At 45.3% G+C, this 21,041-nt stretch overlaps 1 protein-coding gene across 2 annotated transcripts; it reads left to right on the top strand.

Moving 5' to 3' along the window:
• Nucleotides 1-13,333: 13,333 nt before the first annotated feature.
• On the top strand, nucleotides 13,334-19,024 carry FGF19 (fibroblast growth factor 19). 2 transcript variants are annotated; one of them, XM_040608996.1, is made up of 3 exons: nucleotides 13,507-13,753; nucleotides 13,831-13,934; nucleotides 17,176-19,024. In XM_040608996.1, exons 1-3 carry the CDS (start codon nucleotides 13,522-13,524, stop codon nucleotides 17,506-17,508), a joined length of 669 nt encoding a protein of 222 aa, XP_040464930.1. In that variant the 5' UTR covers nucleotides 13,507-13,521; the 3' UTR covers nucleotides 17,509-19,024. The 2 variants fall into 2 exon arrangements, with proteins under 2 accessions (XP_040464929.1, XP_040464930.1); XM_040608995.1 differs by lacking the exon at nucleotides 13,831-13,934 and having other exon boundaries at nucleotides 13,334-13,753.
• The last annotated feature ends 2,017 nt before the right edge of the window (nucleotides 19,025-21,041 follow it).

Here is a 21,041-nt window from a genome sequence, read left to right as displayed (position 1 = left end):
AAACAGGAGCATCTGCCCACAATATTTCTGAAATATGCAACCTGCCTCATTTCTCTGTCGTGACTTTGTGCCATGTGCAATTTTCTGGCTGGGAAAATGGCAATTTTCTCAAGAGGAAATTCAGGGTTTTTTCCACAGACTTCATCCCTTTTGATCCACATTTAGTTTTTTTATCTAGCAGCCTGCTTTGCATAGCTACCTTGGTAGCTTTCCCACAAGTAAATAAGAAGTTGATGATAATCCCTTCCATAATTCCTTAGACCTTCAGAAACCTGAGAACAAAGAGCTGGAAATCACTTTGTAAACAGAGATCAGCCCCCACCAAGAGCGGGCAGGCTGGTATAAAAGCTCAGGTGCAAGAACTCACCCCGGTTTGGTTTACACCCTTCACTTCATTAGCCTAAGCTGGCAGGGCATTGAATCGGCGTATGAACGACAGAGCCAAAGCAGCTAAAGTGCATAACAAAACAGTACCATGTTTTCTGCTGAACTTATAGATGAAATCTATACTGGAGGTATCTATATATCTCAGATATATCTAGATACATGTCTGAGATGTGTATCAGATGCCATGTCAAGATTTGGAATTACTGGACCTGCTATCTGTCATACACGGGAAAAAAGGATTTTTCAAGCAAATAAAAGATGGCATGAATATCATGAATTGCCCAATGCTTGTCCTGAGGTGCTGAGGACCTAGCACCCACACTATGCACAGTTCCAGGGGGTTGTTTCAGGCAAGGGCTGGGCTGGTCCTGTAGACCGAACAGCCACAAGCAGTTAACGGTGTGCCAGGGGACTTCACCGATCACATGCTGAGGTTTAGTTTAATCCAAAGAGAATTCAGCCTACATGTTCTGATACCACTTACTCCAAAAAGCAAACTGAAGCTCAGAAAGGAAGATAAGTTTTCCTTCAAGCCACTTATTCTGACTTAAGCTAAAATGCTGCCATCAACAGACCCTTTTCCCACTGTGACATGCTGCACACCTGACAAAAAAAAAAAAAAAATCTAGTGATTTGAGCTCATTTGCTTCTACATCACCACAGCCAGTTAATGGAAGGTGATGTATACAGATATGTACACCTGAAAGCAGAAAGTACACCTGCACAGTCCACAGCTCAGATAAAATGCTATCAGTCACGTGCTCCTCTCCTCTCCCATGAAGCCCTGCAGACCAAGGCGGCCACATCGTCTTCTCTCCTCAAGGTACCGTAGTCGTCCTGTGCCATCCTCATCCCCACGACCAGCCGTCCTGATGAGGGACTGAATTTGGTTTCCCACTGGCAGCCAGCAGACGTGAGACAGGATTACAAGGTCACCGGCCCCATTGCCTGGGTCAGGGCAGCCTCCCTCCACTGAGCATCCTGGCGCTGCCGTCAGCGCGCATCGGTGAGGATGCTCCCAGGCACGAGCAGCTCTGCTCCCAGCCCGGCCTCGGGGGAAAGGCCCACAAAGCAAAATCACTGCCAGGCTTGTTGTGATATTTCCACTTGCTTTACTCGGTTTGGTTGATAACGTGATGCCACGGAGTCAATGCGGTTTCACTGAGCTGTAGGGCCATATCCTGCACCCACTCACACGAGCAGCTGCATGGAAGCAGTTGATCTGCCCTTTGCTGTGAGGATCAGCCCTGAGAAACAAAAGGTTATTTATTTTCCATTGCTTGTTCAGGCCTTGTCTCTTATTTTTTAACACCATTACGAGTAATAAAAGTAGTTTGGTCGTTTTTTTTACTTTCATTTAACTTAATTTCTAGAGGCTGGGGAGGTGGCTAAAGGCCATCCATAGCTCAGCATGAATATCAAAGCTATATAAATGCCGTCTGATAAAATATTTGAGTTCTAAGCACTCCTTGAAAACTATGGGAAGAGGAAATGTTTAGCTCTATACAAGCCGCCACTGGCTGGCTCATAAACGAGCCCACAGTAGCCTGTTTAAAGAACATTGCCAACACTTTGGACAATGTGCATTTTATTAGGAAAAGGAAGCGTTGAAGAATCAGCTATAATATACACAGCAGGAAAAAGTAAACGCATTAACTTACTTTAATGTGGACAAAAATGGAGGCACAGGGAGAAATTCTGTTTCAGAAAGGTCATTCATTTGCCTCTGCATTCCTTCCCCACATTTATATGCTGCTTACTGGATTCATCAAAGGTCTTCATTATTCACTCTTGGCACGCATAAAACAATCACTTTCAGATATAGTGACCTAATTACTCAAACAAGACAAATGAGAGGGGGGTGGGCGTGGAAAAAGAGGCAGTTACTCACTTCAGTTGTCAGCTTTTAGAAGCTCTTCAGCAAAGAGATTTAAAGGACTTGTAGCACACGTGTGGAAGGTGAGAGCCAGCATCACCTGACAGGGTGGGGGTTGATGACTACAGGCGCTGGTGGTGATTCCCTTCCACCAGGAATCTCTTGGGCTGCCCCAACTTATGTTCCTCTCCCTACGGACCAGGTAGCCACGTGCAGCTGCAGAACAGGGACATTTTCATCATGTTTCTCCCCCAGCTTCCCCATAGTCAAGCCCAGCTCATCCTGCACGCCCAGAGCTGGAGCTTTCAGTGATGCTAGGACCTCTACACAACCAGGGAAGCCCCATCAAGTGAACCTTACCTTTAAAAAACATTCCTACTCCCCCTGTAACTTTTTTTCTACAGCCTGAGCAGCCACAAAGATCAACGTAACATGGGAAGATTTTAGACTGAATATTTGTAAATTAATGCATAACCAGGGCAATTCATTGTTCAGATTTGTTGTGTCCGAACAAGAGACGGGGTTCAAAAGATGATTATGGTTCTTGTTTATTTTGTGATTGTGCTGTAGGATGGCATAGTAGTAATGATGTAATCATTACCAGTAAATGTCACAGTCGGGTAATGACTCATTTAGAGCTCACATGATTAAGACAAAAATAGATACTGGTGTTATTGTGATGCTTATCAATGCTGTGTCATATGCATAACCGTATTAACTGTCTCAATTAAAAAGAGTTGATTCTGGGGACAAGAACCTAAGCATGAACTTTTGAGCCTCTCTGCACTTTCGTCTTCAGATATCCATTTTGTTTGCCTGCTCAATACCTCTGCAAGCACGGAATACGTGTCCAGTGTCAGTAAATGCTCACAAATGTTATGTAGCAGTTTGCTTGAGCCTGTTGTTATATTCATGTCAATATACAGCGTTACAGAAAGATCTAGCTCGTTTCCTAATTACTAAGCATTTCACACTGGATGGCAAATGAAAGGCTTAAGCCCCAGTGGGATCATCTGTGTCTGACCCACAAATAATTGTTTGACATCAGAAGGTTTATTATCTCCTAGCAGGAATGAGAAGCATATTTCTTAATAGGTTCCCTACCCTGGGCAGTGCAATCCTTCCTTTGAAGAGTGTCTCTATGGTAATTGATGTTAATGAGCAGCAAGCCAAGGAGAAACACTGGGTCACCAGGTAGGAAGCCCCCCAAGAGATAATCTAATTACTCTCCAAAACAAATTACTTTCAACCAAAACAAATTACTTTCAATCACTCTGCAACAGATAAGATCAGTGGAGGGAGCTCAAAGCTGATGACAGCTGGAGACTGAGGCTTCAGGAGTTTATGGATTGATAGCTTTTCTCTTTGGTCCGTTTTGTTGAATGACAATGGAGTGACAGAAAACTGGAGCCAAGAACTGAGCTCCCTTTCATTTCATTCACATGAATGTAGAGGACCTGCCAGCTCCATGCTCTTTGCCGTGTGGCTCATTGATCTAAATTCGGAAAAGCTGGAGTCCTGCGTGTTCACATCTGTAACAGGAGCAAAACGCTCGGAAAAGACGTGCAGGCTGGGAGCCGCTTGTTGTGCATCACTGTGCTAGGAAGCACAAGGGAAAGCATGACACCGGTGCTTATTTGAGCATGCACATAAAATGTGAGGCAAAACGGAGCCTTCATTCTTATGAGGCCTTAACTTTAAATATTAATTGATACTCTAATAATTTACTAGCAAGAATGGTTGCCAAATGCCTGACTGTTCCCACTGAAGTAAATATATTTTTTTCCAGTGGAAGGCAGAATTGGGCTTAGCTCCTTTTCTTTACAAAGTTTTGAAAATATTGTTGTGAACATTAACTTATTATTATTGATATTAATATTAACAATCAGTGCCATAAGGCAAAGTCAGCCTGAAATACAAACTACTCATTAACCAAATAGTAAGATCTGTTTCAGTGATGACTAGACATCGTAACTGGAAAATCTTACCATCCCCTAATGATGGTGCAGAAGGAACTTGGGCAGCAGGGGTTATAAATGACCAGCAAAAGCTGTAGTTGCTATGTCCGTCACTACCTTTCTCAGGAAATTGAGTTAAAACGCAGCTCTGAAGGAAACGCCAGGCAGGGAGTTGGTGTGAGGGGTGAACAGTTCATCCAGGAGGTTTTGTGTCACTGCTATTTGCCAGGGTGCTGCAAAGGGTTCTCATTGCTGTCTCTGTGTGTTTGAGGAAAAAGTAAGTTTGAGGACTACTGTCTTTTGAGACTGGGATACTGGTATGGCCACTGGAGCCAAAAATTGGAAGGGTTTCTATAAGGTCTGTTTACAGTTAGTTCTGTCGCTCTTTATTGCATTAGGATTGGCTAGTTCCTTCTACCACATTATACAATCAATGACACATCTGCCTAACTGAATCCGAATTACACAGATGGCAATATGTGACCTATTAGCCCAGAGACTGGAAGATGGAACGTCTATTACCCAGCAATAGCAGCTCTTCTGCAGAGCGAGGCTACAACAGAGATCAGAGCTGCTTTCTTGCAGGCTTTATCTGCTAGAGATCTCTGATAAAGAGTAATATACGGGTCTCAGGGAGCCTTCAGTATTGACCGAAACCTTGGTGCCCCACATAAAGCCACAAGGAGGCCTCTTGCCCTGCTCTGGAAATCTGAACTGGGTTAAATTCAGAATTAACTGGGGGGGCCTATCTTTGCAATTCCCTTTGCAGAATGAGTGCCTATCAATAGACCCATCTTCAAGAGTATATGAACTGGAGACCAATCCCCATGCAAGCAGCACCGTGACTTCACTTTTTCATCCTCAGCACTGTGGCCTGCTCTGTTTGCTTTGAGAGCCGAGGTGTCCCTGCCTCTTGTAGTGCAAGGATCTCCCTGGTGCCTCCAGCCATGAAAGATCCAGAGACAATGTGGCTCTCACTTTTGTCCCATAATATTTAAGGAACTTTGTTTCCAGGAAAGTGAAAAAAAAAAAAAAATTGAAGATCCATTTAACATAATAACGTTTGAGGTTTAAAGACAGTCAGAATCCTTTTGACCATTATATATCTGATCCCAGTAAATATACATAAAAAACATACTGAGTTTAATTCTGCTTCTCATGTCAAGTCAAGGTACATAACACATGCAATAGCCAGATAATGGGGGATTTTACATTCCATTTAATATTTGCTGTGATGTTTAATCCCTTGTTTTAATGCAGGTATTTAATTCCACTTTTCAGTGATGCTTCAGATTTTCTTTCATAACGAAACAAGTTATTTAATGAATCTGAATTACTTTTGGAGTAAGACATCATTACCTCCTCATTTTCTCACTAGTCAGATGTGTAAAACCTAAGTAAACTTGAATTACTTTCTAAAGACCATCCAGGCTCTTTCCATGCTGATTTGTTCTGCTTCTCTTACTTCCAAATGGCCTTTTAATTGGCCATTAAACTAGGAAATTATGGCTGATTAGGATCAATCCAAATGCAATGTCTGGATGGACTGGCTATTTGAATACCATTCTTTTAGATCCCGTGTTACTTCTGCTTTGTCAAGTAAAGGTCACTTTTAGCTGCATGGGCAGGATGCTTCAGTAACCTCTGCCCTGTGGTCCTTGACCCCAGATGTCCCACATCCATGTTCCGTGGTAGCAAACGTGACTAGTGAGGCAGCTGCAACACGGAACATTAGAGAAAGTTGCTCAGTTTCCCGACTCACAGCAAATTGTGCAGCCGCTCCGCAGCGGTGGTCTAGGCTTCCTTTCTGCAGGAAATTTTTTTTTTTGACCTCCAAGTGGAAGAACAGTTATTAATAATCTTCAGCTTTTGCCTCTTGAGCAAAGTCACTGTAAAAACTTTCGACATGCCTGCCACCTATATTAAGGGTTGAGTCTGAGTGTCTTGTGAAAAGGGAGGCAAGTTGCCATCACACTTTTTAAAATCCAGGTGAAATAACTCCATCTACTGAACAGATTTTTGAGGACTTGCACAAAGATTTTATTTCTTCTAAGGCGTTTTTTCATTATTTTAGGCCCAGGATATGGGCTGGAGTGAAAGGTAGACTTCTGTTGATTCAGCTGAATCACTGTTTTCCAGAAGCTGGGGGTACAGCTGTTAGCAAAATATTCTTAAAAGCCTTAAGTGATGCCTTCAGGAAACTTTGAGGTTTTTCAAGTTTACGTTTGCTCAGAACAGTTTCATAAAGGGCTTCACCATTGCAGTGAGAGTCCTGCGGTACCATAATAATAAAAAGTGATGACAGTAGGTGAATAAGCCCTTGTGAACTGAATTGACACTTTGACATCGTTCACCTGCATTTGCTTATCATTTCCATCTCCTTAACAGTTCATACAGTTCTGTTGGTGACTTGCAACTCCTGGTAGTGATGAGCAGCAGAGTGTAGCATGAAATAACAGGCATCCAGAAAACTGTGAGTCTTAGCTGGCTGGCTTAATTCCCTTTCTACCTCTTTTACTCCACTACATGGTAAACTGTGGCAATTTATGGTGTTCAGCACAGACCTCAGACTCCTTTCCATCCAACCTTGGTTGACTGTTTGAAGCCCAGATCCAAAAACCCCCAAACTGTCCACAGTTGGATATAAGCAGACGTTCCCCAGACACATGTAATTCCTACCTTTCACATCCTTCAGTCTTAACAGGACTGAGAAACCTGGAACTAACCTTTACAGGGACAAACTGGAGCCAGGTGCTTCTCCACCTCTGTGCTCCAAGAGTCCAAGAGACTCACTGTGCCAAGTATCTGCAGATCCTATGTATATATTGGCAAGCGTAGGCGTCTCATAGGGGAAAAGCAGTGCCAGCTTCATCAAACTATAGCTGGACCAGAAACCTGCCACAACTTTTAGCAGAACACAATGGTGATTCAACAGCAAGTAAAGAACGGAGGTCTCTTGCCCTGCAGCAGTTTGGATGGCTCATGCCTTCCCTAGGAAAACATGAGAGCAAGCCCGCCAAGTAGTTATTGCCGAGAGCAGCAACGAGGAAACCAGGCTCCTTGTTAGCACAACTACTTGTATCTGCATTTGCTCCACTGTCTCTGTGACTCGGCTGTGTGGGATCATCCTCCTGAGACAGCTGTCGTGTGTAAACTTGACATGCTGTAGAGCCTCAGATGAACACCTCAAAGGCATTCTATCTTTATGGGACATCAGGGACAACCATAGGATTGTCTGATCCTCAGCATCACATAAGCCGTAACAATTCTCCCATAGGTTATTCTTCAATATTCAATTCTTCACTATATCAATATTCAAGAGCTGATTCTAGCTAAAAGACAACTTAGATGGCCATAAACCTACCAAATATATTAGTGATATAATTTATTATAATTGTCACAATTAAAAGACTTTGTGCTATCAGTTTTACAACAAATCAGGATTACTATTGCAAGTGCTTTTGAGAAAACATCTGCCTTTTAAGCAGAGTTATGATCACGTTCCCAGGTATATGGGAGGCCTGATGTCAAGAGAAGGGGGATGCAGTGCCTCGACAAAGAGACAGGTATAGTTAAACCCCTTCCATCCCCCTTCTTAACTCTAACTTCCAAAAACTCACTGCCTGAGAGCCCCTGGCTCAGTGTCCTTGCCGACAAAGAGAACAATTTTGCACCTCCAGTGAAGGGAAGTTAGACCTTTATGGAACAAATTCTTCCCAAATATAACTCAGCGAAGTTGCCCCAGTGTCAGGTTTGGTTTAATGTCTCTTGTTGCTGAAGTCCTTGCACATCCTGGCTTCCTACTATGCTCTTAGGACTGATTTTGTGGGAATTGTCACTAAATCTGACTGTATAGGATCACCTGATTAATTCTGGCTCTCCAGGGCTCTGAATGTGTTGGAACAGGACCACAGCTCTGGGCATGTGCTCTCGCGAGTTTGAAGCCAAACTTTGGTGGCGTATCTGTTTCTTTCTTTTTGTTCTATAACTTCTACTGGCCCATTCTCTATTAAAGGAAAAATATTTCCAATGGAGTTGGAACTTGTCATAAAGGCAACATGACAAGAGAAGAGCACAGGTAAATGCTCCATTCATACCACTTTTCACTGAGAAGCTGGTAGTCTAGAGAGACCCTTTTCTGAACAATCTTTCCTCATGGCTTTCACAAACACATTGCATAAACAAGGTCCAAGGGCCTTCCTGCCTAGGCCAAGTGAGAAAGGAAAATGTAATCTACTGGCAAAGAAACTTGCAATTACTAATTTCTGCTGCAGGATGCAGGCAGGTTTGCTAATAACTAACTAACTAACTAAATAAATAAATAACTTTTGTTGATTTAGTGTAAATAAAGTGCTGGAAAGCTAGCATTACAAATATGTTCCCAGAAAATCAGTAACACTTCTTCTACACCAGGATTGCAAAGGATTTCATAGCACACGGAAAGGATGGGGTGGATTAAGTATTTCCAAAGTATGAAATAACAACTTACAGTGATGAAAACTTGCATTTAGGCCATTTGAAGCTGACGGGACTTTTGTGGGGTTTAGAGTAGACTTAATCAGAAGATATCATTTGACTGTGAAAGCTTCAAGTCAATTCCAAGCTAAGTATTCCTCTCAGGAATGCATTGACTGATAGCAATAGTTAAGAAAGCATTAGATAACAGAATGGTGAGAGATATTTGAAATTAATTGTCTGGTTGTGTTCATTGGAAAGAACCAGCAATAACACATGCGACTACAAATTAGTAGCAACGATCTGCCCAGCACGCTGGCTTTCTTTAGCAGAGCAGTTTTAGAAGAGGAACTCCTCCAGAAGTTGTTCAATAGAAAAATCTTTAAGTATCCGATGCATTTGGATCCAACAAATTGACTGAGCCCTATGCTGGTTGTGATAGCTCTGGAGAGCCTCCGTGACCGCTCGTCCCGCCGTGTGACATCCTGTCAGTGGGTGCACAGAGCCGGAGCTGTGGAATCTCAGTTCTGTGCTCATTCACAGCCCAGGGAGAAATATTGTCACCTTTATGCCTCTTGGATTGCAGAAGCAGCTGGGAAGCAGAGCAGTCCTTGACATATGGTGGAGTAACCTCTCCTTCTTAGGCAGGTTTTTTAACTTGGGCTGTGCTGATAAGGCTCTTTATAGAACAACCTCGTGCTCGAATAACCGCATATCGCAGTGTCCTGTGTCTTCACTTCTGCCTTCCCTCATTTGCCTGAGATACTCTTCTCTACCAGAAGCAAGAGAAAGGGCTGGACTGTTCCGCTGGCCCTCTGCCACGGGGAAAATAAAGGCTTTCTTTCTGCCGTCACTTCTGGGGTGACATGCAGGAACTACAGCAGAAGTTAGAACCCAAAGAAATGAGCACTAACAACTCTAGTTTTGCTTGGGACCTTGCTTTCCTCAGAGTACTTACAGCCGCTGTAATCCTGCCACTACCAAATTCAGAGAAAAGGGGAAAAGACTTACAAATCTCTTCCCAAAAGTAATATTGGACCACATTCATGTAATGCCTACTCCTAAACCTGCAGGAGATCCCAAAGATACCCCAAAGGAAGCAGAAAGTCTTTAAATTTTCCATACTATTTTCCTCTTTCTGCAATGACATATATCCAAAGCTTTAACCATAATATTCTGAAGTTATTTTACTATTGAGAAGTTGTCTCTTCACCCTAAACACACCTAGTTCATCACATTTTGATCCTCAATTGGCCTTGAATAACTCGTGTAATTTTTCCTTTGATCTCCACCACAGTAGACCACCTTCTACTAGGGTGGCTTCATGCCCTACTTCTGATCATCACTTGTGGGCACCTTCCTTGGTTTCATTTCTGTTGGTTCCAACGACATTATTGCCCAGTGAGGCACAAGCCCTCTGTTATCTTTTTGGCATGTTCCAGGACCTCTGGATGTTTGACTTTTAAATATGCTCTTCCAAACAAATGTTCTTCCAAAACACATTCTGTTACTGAAAGCTGAAGTTCCTATTCTGCAGAAATTGCATCGGGACATTGAAAAGTGCAGTGGAAATAAATGATTCATTACAACAGGTGAAAATGCTTTTGCAGTTGTGTACTATTTGGTCAGAAGGTATTTTTTTTCTACAAGACTTTCCTTCTGTTTGGTTTTGGGGTTTTTTTCCTACATTCATAAAAGGAAAAAGTCCTGCACTACCAGGTTTCCTTGTTCCAGGCGCTTTATATACGGAGCAGATCCAACACTGGAAGTGGTGGTGTGATTTATCCTATAATAAATCTGTTCGGCAAATAATATATTTTTTCCTGCAAATACATTTGTAGGACCATGAAAAGACATGTATCTTTCTATTGAACTTGGGCAAAATTATGCCAATAAATTATAAAGTCCAGTGACATGGATAGGAACTGGAACGAAAATCACATGTTGCAACTCTTACATTTTGAAAACAGTGAGATTCATTAGCTCATTCAGCTTTAGCTAAAAATAAGATACTTAATCTGAGTTAATCATCTAGGCTTTTTTCCAGAGCCAATAAAGAAATAGGCACTTCCAGAGATTATTTAACCCATATCTCTTAAACAGCTGTTTTGGGATAGAATTGGCAGTATCCAGTCCAGAGAAGTACTTGGAGGCGCTTACCTCTGTCACTGACTGCAGAGGAACTCGGACAAATGACTTAGATTGAAAGCTTCCTATAACAAGAGAGGCCATTCCAAAAAATCAGTGAAGTGCTTCATTTGCATCTTATTAGACATAAACCTTTAAACATCAGTCCATGTAACATCAGCAACAGTAAGGATGAAAATAATTTCTAAGAGCTTTCCATCAACTGTTGGGAAATTCTCATTTATAGTCAGCTTTTTTACTTATTTGAAATAACATTTAGTGCAAAGGATTTGCCCTTTCTGTCGCAATTTTTGATCTTCACAAGGGAATAATAATGCTGTCAAAATGAATGAACAAGTTGCAAGCATCAATCCCTTACCGCTGGAAAGAAGTTTGACTTCTTGATGAAGAAAATGGATACTTATGACCATGAATATGGTTCACACTGTAGTACAGCAGAAATAGTACTCATCAAATAGCTTGTGGTCCCTGAGTTGCAAAACAAAATGAACTAAAAAAGCCTTTCAGATTAATTTCAGACCACAGCTTCTGTGTGTGTGGTGGTTGCTCAATACCTTGAAGAATGCATGTGTAGCCAGGATGAGTTACATGCACAACTGCTGTGGGGCCCAGGGTTGCAGGGCAGTGAACTGCCTTTGTGGCAGTCATGTAATAACATTGCAGAATTCTGCAGAGGAAAAAAAAAATAGGGTCTTGGATGCCTCAGTATTATTTACTGGGTTTATAATATTGTGAACCTCTGTGACATTTGAAAGGCCAGAATTTCTCAAATCAGCCCATGATTTGCAGGATGCAGCAGGAGAAACCTGAGAGTGAAGTGGTCCTGATCTTTATTAATTATTCATCAACCACGTACAGAAAACTGGGCTCCTTTTTGGGTGTCTCAAGCTGACCATCAAAAAAACCCTGAAGGAAACCAAAAGCAGTAGTTACCTTTGAAATGGTCAGTGACATATAATTCCTTGCTCCTGGGAGCTGAAGGTGCAAGACCTCGATCATTCAAACTCTGGTCAATCGATGCCATTACCTGCAGTACCGTAAACTACATGTGATAGTAAGCATAAACATTTATACTAGTGCGGGCCATTGTCCTACAAGACTCTATTTTTGTATGACCTTGTCTATGTGCACAGCCTCACTGAGCTAAGATCACTCATAAAGAAAAGTTATTTGTGTGTTTACAGGAGGGAGATGCAAGACTAAAAAGGATGAAAGTAGACAAGTAGCAAAATATAAAAGCAGTATGTGGAAGCTGACCGAATCCATTGTCTCGGAGAACTCGCTAGGGGCACGAGGTTATGTTTTGTTCAATTGTTGTTTAATTGTTCTCCTGTTGGGGGAGAAGCATTTTTCTTACTTGTGGAATTCCTCGTTTTCTCTCTTGAGATTTCAGAAAATTCCTGTAATGCTCAGTTTGGATGGACAGCAGAAAAGTCAGCAGCAATGCCCTAAGGTGCCCCTGAGATGCAAAAATACGAGTGTGAGCGCTACTTTCCACCGCCCCTGGTGCACCGGCTGGGCGAGCTCCTCTGTCCACGGACACGCCAGAAGAAACACGCGTGTGCGGCTGAGGTCGGGCCGCCTGTGGGCCACGCGCTTGCACCGCACACGCCGGTTTTGCCCCGGTTTCTGTGTGCGGCTGGGGACAGGCGGGGGCTGCAGCGCCCCCCGGGCAGCCCGCAGCCCAGGCGCCCGGCTCCATCTAGTGACACAGCCGGGGATGGCCGGGCGGCGATAGAGCCCGGCAGCCGCGCTGGCCCACCCAGACCCGCCGTACCGGGCCGTGCAAGAGCCGTACCGGGCCGTCCAAGAGCCGTGCAAGGGCAGTGCAGGGCCGTACCGGGCGGTGCAAGAGCCGTGCAAAAGCCGTGCAAGGGTCGTGCCAGAGCCGTGCAAAGGCAGTGCAGGGCCGTACCGGGTGGTGCAAGACCCGTGCAAAAGCCGTGCAAGGGCCGTGCCGAGCCGTACCGGCCCGCCCCGGCGTGCGGGAGGCGTGCGGCTGTGCCCCGCCGGCTGCCGGTAAAGGGGAACGGCGGCCCCGCTCCCCCAGCGCCCCTGCCACAGCGGCACGGCCCCTGCCCACGGGGTGTGCCCCGAGGTTTAGGAAGCATTCCCCGGGGGCGCAGCTCTTTTATTCTGAAAAGGAAATAAAGGACGATGGGCAGGGGCTTGGGCAGGCGCGGGGCCGGGCAGCCGCAGCCCGGGCGGGCTCCCTCCCCTCCGCACAGCCGGGCGGGTGCGCATTCACGCCCGGGGAGCCCCGCTCCGCGGCCCGGCGCTTACGCACACCAGGGCAGGGGCTGCGGGCCCGGCAGTGCCGCCCGTCCCGTCCCGTCGGGGCAGCCGGGACCGCGGGGGTCCAGCCCTGGCCCGACGGGCAAAGGCGCGACCGGAGCCTCGAAGCGGGGGAAAGCTCGGCGGTGCGGGTGGGGAGGGAGCGCCTTCAGGGTGTCCCCTGCGAAATGATGTCACCTGATCAATATTTTCGGGGGGAGTGCCCGACCCGACCAATTCCCGCTATGAAATGGGCTCTATATTGGAGCTGGATGCGGCCGAATCGATCGGGCTGATAACGCGGAGCTATAAAAGGCCGGGGGGCTGGCTTCGCCCGCGCTACATCCCCGCGGCGCCGCCAGCGCAGTCAGCGCCCGGCCTCCCCTCCGCGCCCCTCCGCGCCGCTCCGCCGCCGCCCGCCGCATGGGGCCGCGCCCCGCCGCCCGCCCCGCCGCCCTGGCGCTGCTGGGCCTGGCCGCCGCCGCCGCCGTGTCGCTGCCGCTGCCCGACGCCGGTCCGCACGTCAACTACGGCTGGGGGGAGCCGATCCGGCTGCGGCACCTCTACACCGCCAGCAAGCACGGGCTCTTCAGCTGCTTCCTGCGCATCGGCGGGGACGGCCGCGTGGACGCCGCCGGCAGCCAGAGCCCGCAGAGTGAGTACCGGCGGCGGGGCGCGGCGGGGCGGGAGCGGGCCGCGGGGCTAACGCCGCTCTTCCCTCCGCTGCCGCAGGTCTGCTGGAGATCCGCGCCGTGGCCGTGCGCACCGTGGCCATCAAGGGCGTGCGGAGCTCCCGCTACCTCTGCATGGACGAGGCGGGGCGGCTGCACGGGCAGGTGAGCTCCGACACCCCCGCTCCCCGCTCCCCGCTCCCCGCTCCCCGCTCCCTGCTCCCGCTCCCCGCTCCCCGCTCCCTGCTCCCTCTCCCTGCTCCCTGCTCCCGCTCCCCGCCGGCTCTGCCCCCGGCTCCTCTTCCCCACGGGAGCTTTCCACCCGCGCCGCCGCGCAGCCGAGACCAAGGGCCGCTATATTCTTTTTAGCGTTACGCTTGGTGATGGGTTAACAAAGCTCTCGGGGCCCCCGTCACTCCTGGCTGGAGCATGGGGGATCCTGGGCGCTGCCGCTGCATGAAAGGCTGTCGGGATTGTGAGAAGGCAGCAAGGGAGCATCATTTAGGGAGCAAAGGATGTGCTGGGTGTCCCCGGCCAAAATACACTGAGGATACAGTCCAGGGCAAAATTGCGTTGATGTGTAAAAAGCCTCAGCGGTGGGTGGCTGCGTCTCCGCTGCAGAAATAGATTAAATTACGCCATAGAATCTGAGTAATTTCTCATTGTTTTGGAAGAAGAAAAAACCCAGGATTACTCCTTGGAAAAGGAGATGCAGCCAGATGGCTGACAGGCACCAAGTCCTAGAAACAGTGAGTCACCATCCCGTAGGTTGTACCAGACAGAAACAGGATTTTGAGGGACGAGGGACCCTTCTCCACCGCCCCAGGTGTGGGCTGGGAGAGCAGCTCACCTGCGGGACCCCAGCAGGTGGAGGGGCTGAGGGACCCACTGACATCACTCTGCTGGGTCGGTCATCCATGCTTTCTCCCTGGGTATGTCAGCGTATCAGCTAGGCACTGTCAGCGGTATAAACTTGTTTTAAGCCACACAGAGCAGTTGCCAGCTCTAGAATTGAAAGGGTAAGACTCAGACTTATGCTGTGTGTAACTGCTTTATGGCAGCCTGAGTTTCACAGGGAGATGGGTTTTTATTATGCTGTAGAAAAGATACAGCCTGATTCTGCTTCCATTACTCCCACAAAAATTCTGCTCATTTCAGTTGGGTGAGGATTTGGCCCATTCCCAAAACTCCCGGCATGTTTAATAAGAGCAATACGTATATAACATATAATTAAGCCTATCTTGTTTTCTTGCTTTTCTGGGCTAGAATCAATCGATGCTGTGATAAGGTGCATAGGGTCAGATGATATAGGTCAATTATTAGCTTAGGGTTTTAATGTATATCCAAAGCAATATGATCAATGAAAACAAAGCAGAGCCTGGATCTTGCTTCCGTTGGAGCTGCTGGCTGGACTTTAGCAATTGCAGAATTTTAAAATAGCTTTCATGTAACACTGTTTTGAAGGCATATACATATGCTTGGACTCAGACTGTGTTGGTGCATAGTATTAATTGCAGGGGATTTTCTCTGAAAATACAGTAACATGTAGCCACGTCGCCACATCTCTGTGTTGTGGACACCTGCTGTCACCTCTCTGCTCACAGCCAGGGCAGGCAAATCTTTGCTCAGGGGTGGAAGAATGAAGGGGCAAATACAGTGTCTGGAGACTGAACTGGGCAACCACTTGCTGTCCTGAAACATGCCCTTTTTTAAGGAAAAAAGACTTTCCATCAGACTGGAAAACTGATGACGAGAGTTGATTTTTGATGTGCAGTGTGCCCTGGTCAGTAGTTTAAGGGGAAATCATGTAACTGCTGAATATACTGACATACTATAAATTTCTCCTGTGAAAAAGATGATATGGAAATACTTAAAGTGTGTTTGGTACTTGCTTAAAAGAATACACAAGAGACAATACCAGTGAAAGGAAGCGGGAATGATCTAGTTGAGACACAGGGGGTGCAATCAATAACTGCTACTTGTAATGTGTGCTTACTCAAGAGGCTTTTTTATTTCATCATCCTTGTTGGTGAGGCTGAGCACTCACAGAAATAAAGACAGCTAACAATTCAGCCATAAATTTGTATCATATATACATGTTTTTCTGAGATATAATGTGTGCAGATGGATAAATATTGCATGATTTTATTTGGAGAAAGCACCTTTTTAAAAAAAATTACTGCATTTATTTGAAAAATGCTTTTAAAAGACAAAATAGTACTCCATATTATTGAGGGTGCTTGAGAAAGGGCTGAAGTTTAGCAAATGAGCTCTGTTCAGACAAGCAGAACGTTCATGTAAGGACACTGCTGTCACTGCAGGCTGGAACACCATCAGCATCTGTCTTTTATTGCCCGCAGGTTCAATCACCTGCAGTGATTGAGCCTGACAGCCCTGGAGCTGTAAGAAATACAGTGCTTGTGTAAGGATCTGGGAAGGTCTGAGCTGCTGATACAAAATCCTAACGTACTATACATGCAGCATACCACAAATGTAATTTTACAAATTCATACCTAGGAAAATACATTCTTCTATACAGAATCTTAACTTGCACTGGTATTAATTTGGCTGTTCTAACTAATGTGTAACGAGAAAATAACCCTGTGTTAACTGATGTTTTGTAATTTCAGTAAATGCTGAGCAAAAAAAGACAATTACCTCTTTAATATTGTTTTACCATGTTTGCATGCTGCCTTTCTGCAGACCTGATCCTGAAGCCCTTACACAGGCAAATCTCTAACAGAGCTGGAGTTTCCTACCTGATGGTTGTTGGATTAAGTCTTGTGGCTGCAGTTACGTACTGTCAGCAGTTAAGGACGGTTTCTCTAAACAAGCACTGTCATCTGAGACCCTTTTCCCCTGGGCTCAGGACAAGAGAAGCGTGGTAGCTGTGGAGAAGTACACATCCAGGATTCAAAGTTTATTTAACGTGATGGATGTGCATTAACTTCAGGAGTTCTGGATTAGGTCTTTTAATGGCCTCGTAAACACAAAACGCATGCTTATGTGCAACATGGGGAGCTCAAGTAGAGTAGAGAGTAGAATAGAGCGGAATAGAATAGAGTAGAAAAGAATATTTCATTTGGAAGGGACCACGACTAACATCTCGTCCAACTGCCTGACCACTTCAGGGCACTTCATCTCAGTGGCTGTGGTCCATCACTGAAAGAGCAGTTGCCAGAGCCAGGGGTCCCACCTGCACCCCTGCAGCAGCCAGGGGGAGGGGCAGTGGGCAGCCCACCAGCAGTGGGGTCTGCAAGGTGCAGACAAACCTGTGACAAGCCAGAGGGACATCCCTGCTGACAGCAGAGGGAGAAGGGCTGGTTGTGTCAAAGGTTTATGTGGTGGTTGAATACAATGACTGCGGTGGGTGTGTTTGTAATTCTCGTCACTCCTTGCTGTTCAGCTCAGGTATTCCACTGAGGATTGTTCCTTTGAAGAGGAGATTCGTCCAGATGGCTACAATGTATATAAATCAAAAAAATATGGAATATCGGTGTCTTTGAGTAGTGCCAAGCAAAGACAACAGTTCAAAGGAAAAGATTTTCTTCCGCTATCTCACTTCTTACCTATGATCAACACTGTGCCCGTGGAGTCAACAGACTTTGGTGAATACGGTGATTACAGCCAGGCCTTTGAACCAGAGGTGTACTCCTCGCCCCTCGAAACGGACAGCATGGACCCCTTTGGCATCACCTCCAAACTCTCGCCAGTGAAGAGCCCCAGCTTTCAGAAATGACTCTGATCCTACACGTGTTTTTGAAGAAATATTGCAGAATACTGCAGGGTTTTTAGCTTTTCATGTAGTGGTATTTTGAACTTTTCTGTATATTTCAGTATGGAGCCAGCTTTTTCCTTGCAATGTGTTGTACCTGTAAGAGATGAGTGCCCAGAGGCTATTCTATAGTCTAAAGAATTGCCTAGCCATAGTTTTATTTGGAAAAGAAGGATTAAATAAGGAAAGCTTAGTAGCTTCATCAGAGTTCCTCCATTACCAGGGTGATGATAAAATAATTACAATTTTTTCTACATCAACTTCATTACCACATAAGTTCACCTGTTGTTTCTGCTCATATGAACAAATGCAGAAAACATCTTCCTCTTCAGAGGCCTTAAAGACGAGCATTTGGAAGAAAACACGGTTAAGGAAAAGCTAGTAAATGTGGTTACATGAACTAGAGTGAACGTTGTTTCTTGCAAAGCTGCTGAAAATGTTCTGGGAAAACTTTCTATGGAAAGCATACCACTGAAAAAACAGTTCTGCTTGTATATTGTGCTTTTTCTTCCCTTAGGAAATAAGGGAAGAAAGGGGAAAATTTCTTCCTTCCCTTATTGCTATAAGGTACTTGGTAAAACTAGATCTTTGATTTCTTTTATAGGCTAATTTATGCTCACTGTGGCATCAGCATCATGGAGTGGAGAGTTTTCATTAACATTAGTGAGAGCTTAGGGTGCGGTTGGAAGAGTGCACAGAATGCTAGTTTGTGTTCATCAGGTAGGGAATGAGCAGTTCAAATTAGTGTTTAAATTAAAATTCTGTTGTATGTAAGCATGTATGTTATCAGCAAACGGAGAAAAAGACTGAACATGGATGATGTGTAGGTCAAATCAGTTGCAAAACAGGCTTTTGTGTCTAACCTTTAACCATCAGCAATTCTTTCAAGTCCCTTCCAGGCTTAATTCTGTGTCCATGGGAATTGGTGGAGGGAGAGTTTAGTGATTTAAATGCTGCAGAACTGGGTCAGCCCCGCCGTTCTTCTTGCAGGAAGGGATTATGAATACTTCATGGCCAAGACGGATGGCTGACGTCTTCAGTTCTGTTCTCCTGTAGTAAAAATTTGATGAAGGAATAACCACGGTGAAACCAAAGAGGAAAAAAAAAGAAGGGGAAAAAAAAAAAGCAATGTGAGAAAAGGGTTCAGGGATTCTACTCATTTCCAAAGGTTCCTTTATAATAGAGATTTCTATACAAAAAAAGCTCTACTGGAAATACTGGTGTTCTTCTGACCTAGCACTTCATTGCCAATGCAATATTTATAATTAATTTATTGAATACATACATCTGTTTATTTTGTTACTGTTATTTATGCTCAAAATTCTATTTATATACTCCTGAAGGTGGGTTTTTTAGTTGTAACAAATTTTGTGGAGTTTTGTAATCATGACATTTTAGCGGACGATAGCTTTTTAAATTTCTGTGCATTATCAGTAGTGTAATGTGTACATTTGCAATAAAAAAAAGAAATCATCTTCAAGATGGAAATCTAGCTGACTTTTTTGTCACTCCTATAGTCCAGAGACTTCAAGGAGCTTTAGCAAACCATGGCATCTGGCTCCACAGCAGGAGATGGAGTCCCTTGTGGAGGTGGCATGGTTGAGGGACAGCAAACAAGGACATGGAGAGACAACAGGGTTTTCCCAAAGCTAGGCAGGGAATGCCAAGGCTGGAATTCCAGTCTGTCTGCTGCCAGGTTCTGATGAGCTCCATGTGAAATGGCAAGTCTAAGAAAAGTATCTATCTGGTACGGAAGAGTTTGGAAACAGCTCATTAAATTTGGCCTTGGGATATGTGAAGGTCACTCTATCTAGTCCTAAGTTGCTACTCTCTTGATACAACACGAGTGAAGCTCAGCTTTAGGCTGTCTGTGTCCTGATGTTTTCCTCCTGTTCCTCATCATTCAATCATATGATTCATTATGAATCAAATCATAATCAAATCATTCAATATGAATCAAAAGATTCATAGAATTGTTTAGGTTGGCATGACCCTTAAAGTCATCGAGTCCAACCATAAACCCAGCACTGCCAAGCCCACTGCAAAACCATGTCCCCTGTGCCACGTCTATGTGTCTTTTAAACACCTCCAGGGACGGTGACCCCACCACTTCCCTGGGCAGCCTGTTCCAATGTTTAACGACCCTTTTGGTGAAGACTTTTTTCTGATACCCAATTTAAACCTCCCCTGGCGCCACCTGAGGCCGTTCCCTCTTGTCCTGTCACTGTTCCCTGGGAGCAGAGACCGACCCCCCCTGTCCACAGCCCCCGACAGGCAGCTGTAGGTCGAGGCTGGGGAGTGCTGCCTGTAGGCATCACGAGTTACACTTCATCTGCAGTAAAGCAGTTGTGACTTCCCATCTATTCTAGAAGAGATCCCCTTAATATTCCGTTTCTATCATTAAACCCTGCCATTCACCCTGCTCACAGCCTTCACGGGGCTGGCCACAGAACCGAGTGCATTCTAACCCCCAGCTGCTTGGGGGTGGGGGTGGGGGTGTGATTCCTGGGGGAGATGGAAGGTTTCCCCATCAGCTGTGGTTTCTCTGGTTCTTTTTTGGCTGCAAAAATCCACCTGCAGAATGTAACCCATCCCGTGGGTGCAGAGCAGCTCCCTTTTAAAAATGGGAGCCATGCTCAACAGCGGAGCTGGGGAGACAACTGGTTATATTTGCCTGAAAAAGATGTGGATTTCTGGCAGGAAAAGAGACTGAACGTTTCCGTTTGGAAATGCTGTAAGTCACAGGAATTGCAGATTTCTTGGCTGGCAGATATCCCCCATGGTGTTTCCTGTTCTCCTGTGGGCTGAGCCACTGCCACACACCCGGAGGACTCCTGCTCCTCCTGTACTACACAGTGTAGTCCTGAGTTTTAAGCTGGTTTATTCCAGAAGTTTTCAGGCTTGGGGCATTCTAGTTTTCATTCCCAGTTGTAATCAGCCACTATCGTTTCTTTGAACATTAAATACCTTTCAAGGCTTTTTTGTAAAAGAATTAAAAAAACAAAAAAAAAAAAAAGAGGAAACAAAATAAGAGAAATATGAACTTTTAATATTTGGTAAAAAAAATTCCACTTCTAGTCTCCTGCTAAAAAAAATGCGGCGTTTTGATGGGAAGCACAGCAAATAGCAGAGTTCAGAGGGCATGCTGTTTAATTTAAGCAGTGAGAGATGTTTTAAGTAGATGTAACAATGTTCCTGGTAAACATTGATCATGAGCACGAAGGTGAGCAACCTTACATTTGCAAACAGCATCTTGAGCTCTCCAGTGACCCTATGCGCTGACACCATTGGGTTCACATCTTCCACCAGCATCACAACGTTTCTGACTGCAGCAGAATTGGTTCAATATTTATTCAGACCGAGGGAAGGATGCCAGGAGCTAAATTACCCACACCGCTTCCTGGAGCACTGTGGTTTTCCTTGGAGGTTTCCCATCCAAGCACTGACCAGACCTGGCTGTTTTGCTTATAAAATCTGACAAGATCACAGCTTGAGGC

This window comes from Falco naumanni, chromosome 10, assembly GCF_017639655.2.
Source record: "Falco naumanni isolate bFalNau1 chromosome 10, bFalNau1.pat, whole genome shotgun sequence".
Taxonomy (NCBI): domain Eukaryota; kingdom Metazoa; phylum Chordata; class Aves; order Falconiformes; family Falconidae; genus Falco; species Falco naumanni.
The sequence above is the reverse complement of the archived record's forward strand: the minus strand, read 5'-3'. Positions and strand labels throughout refer to the sequence as shown.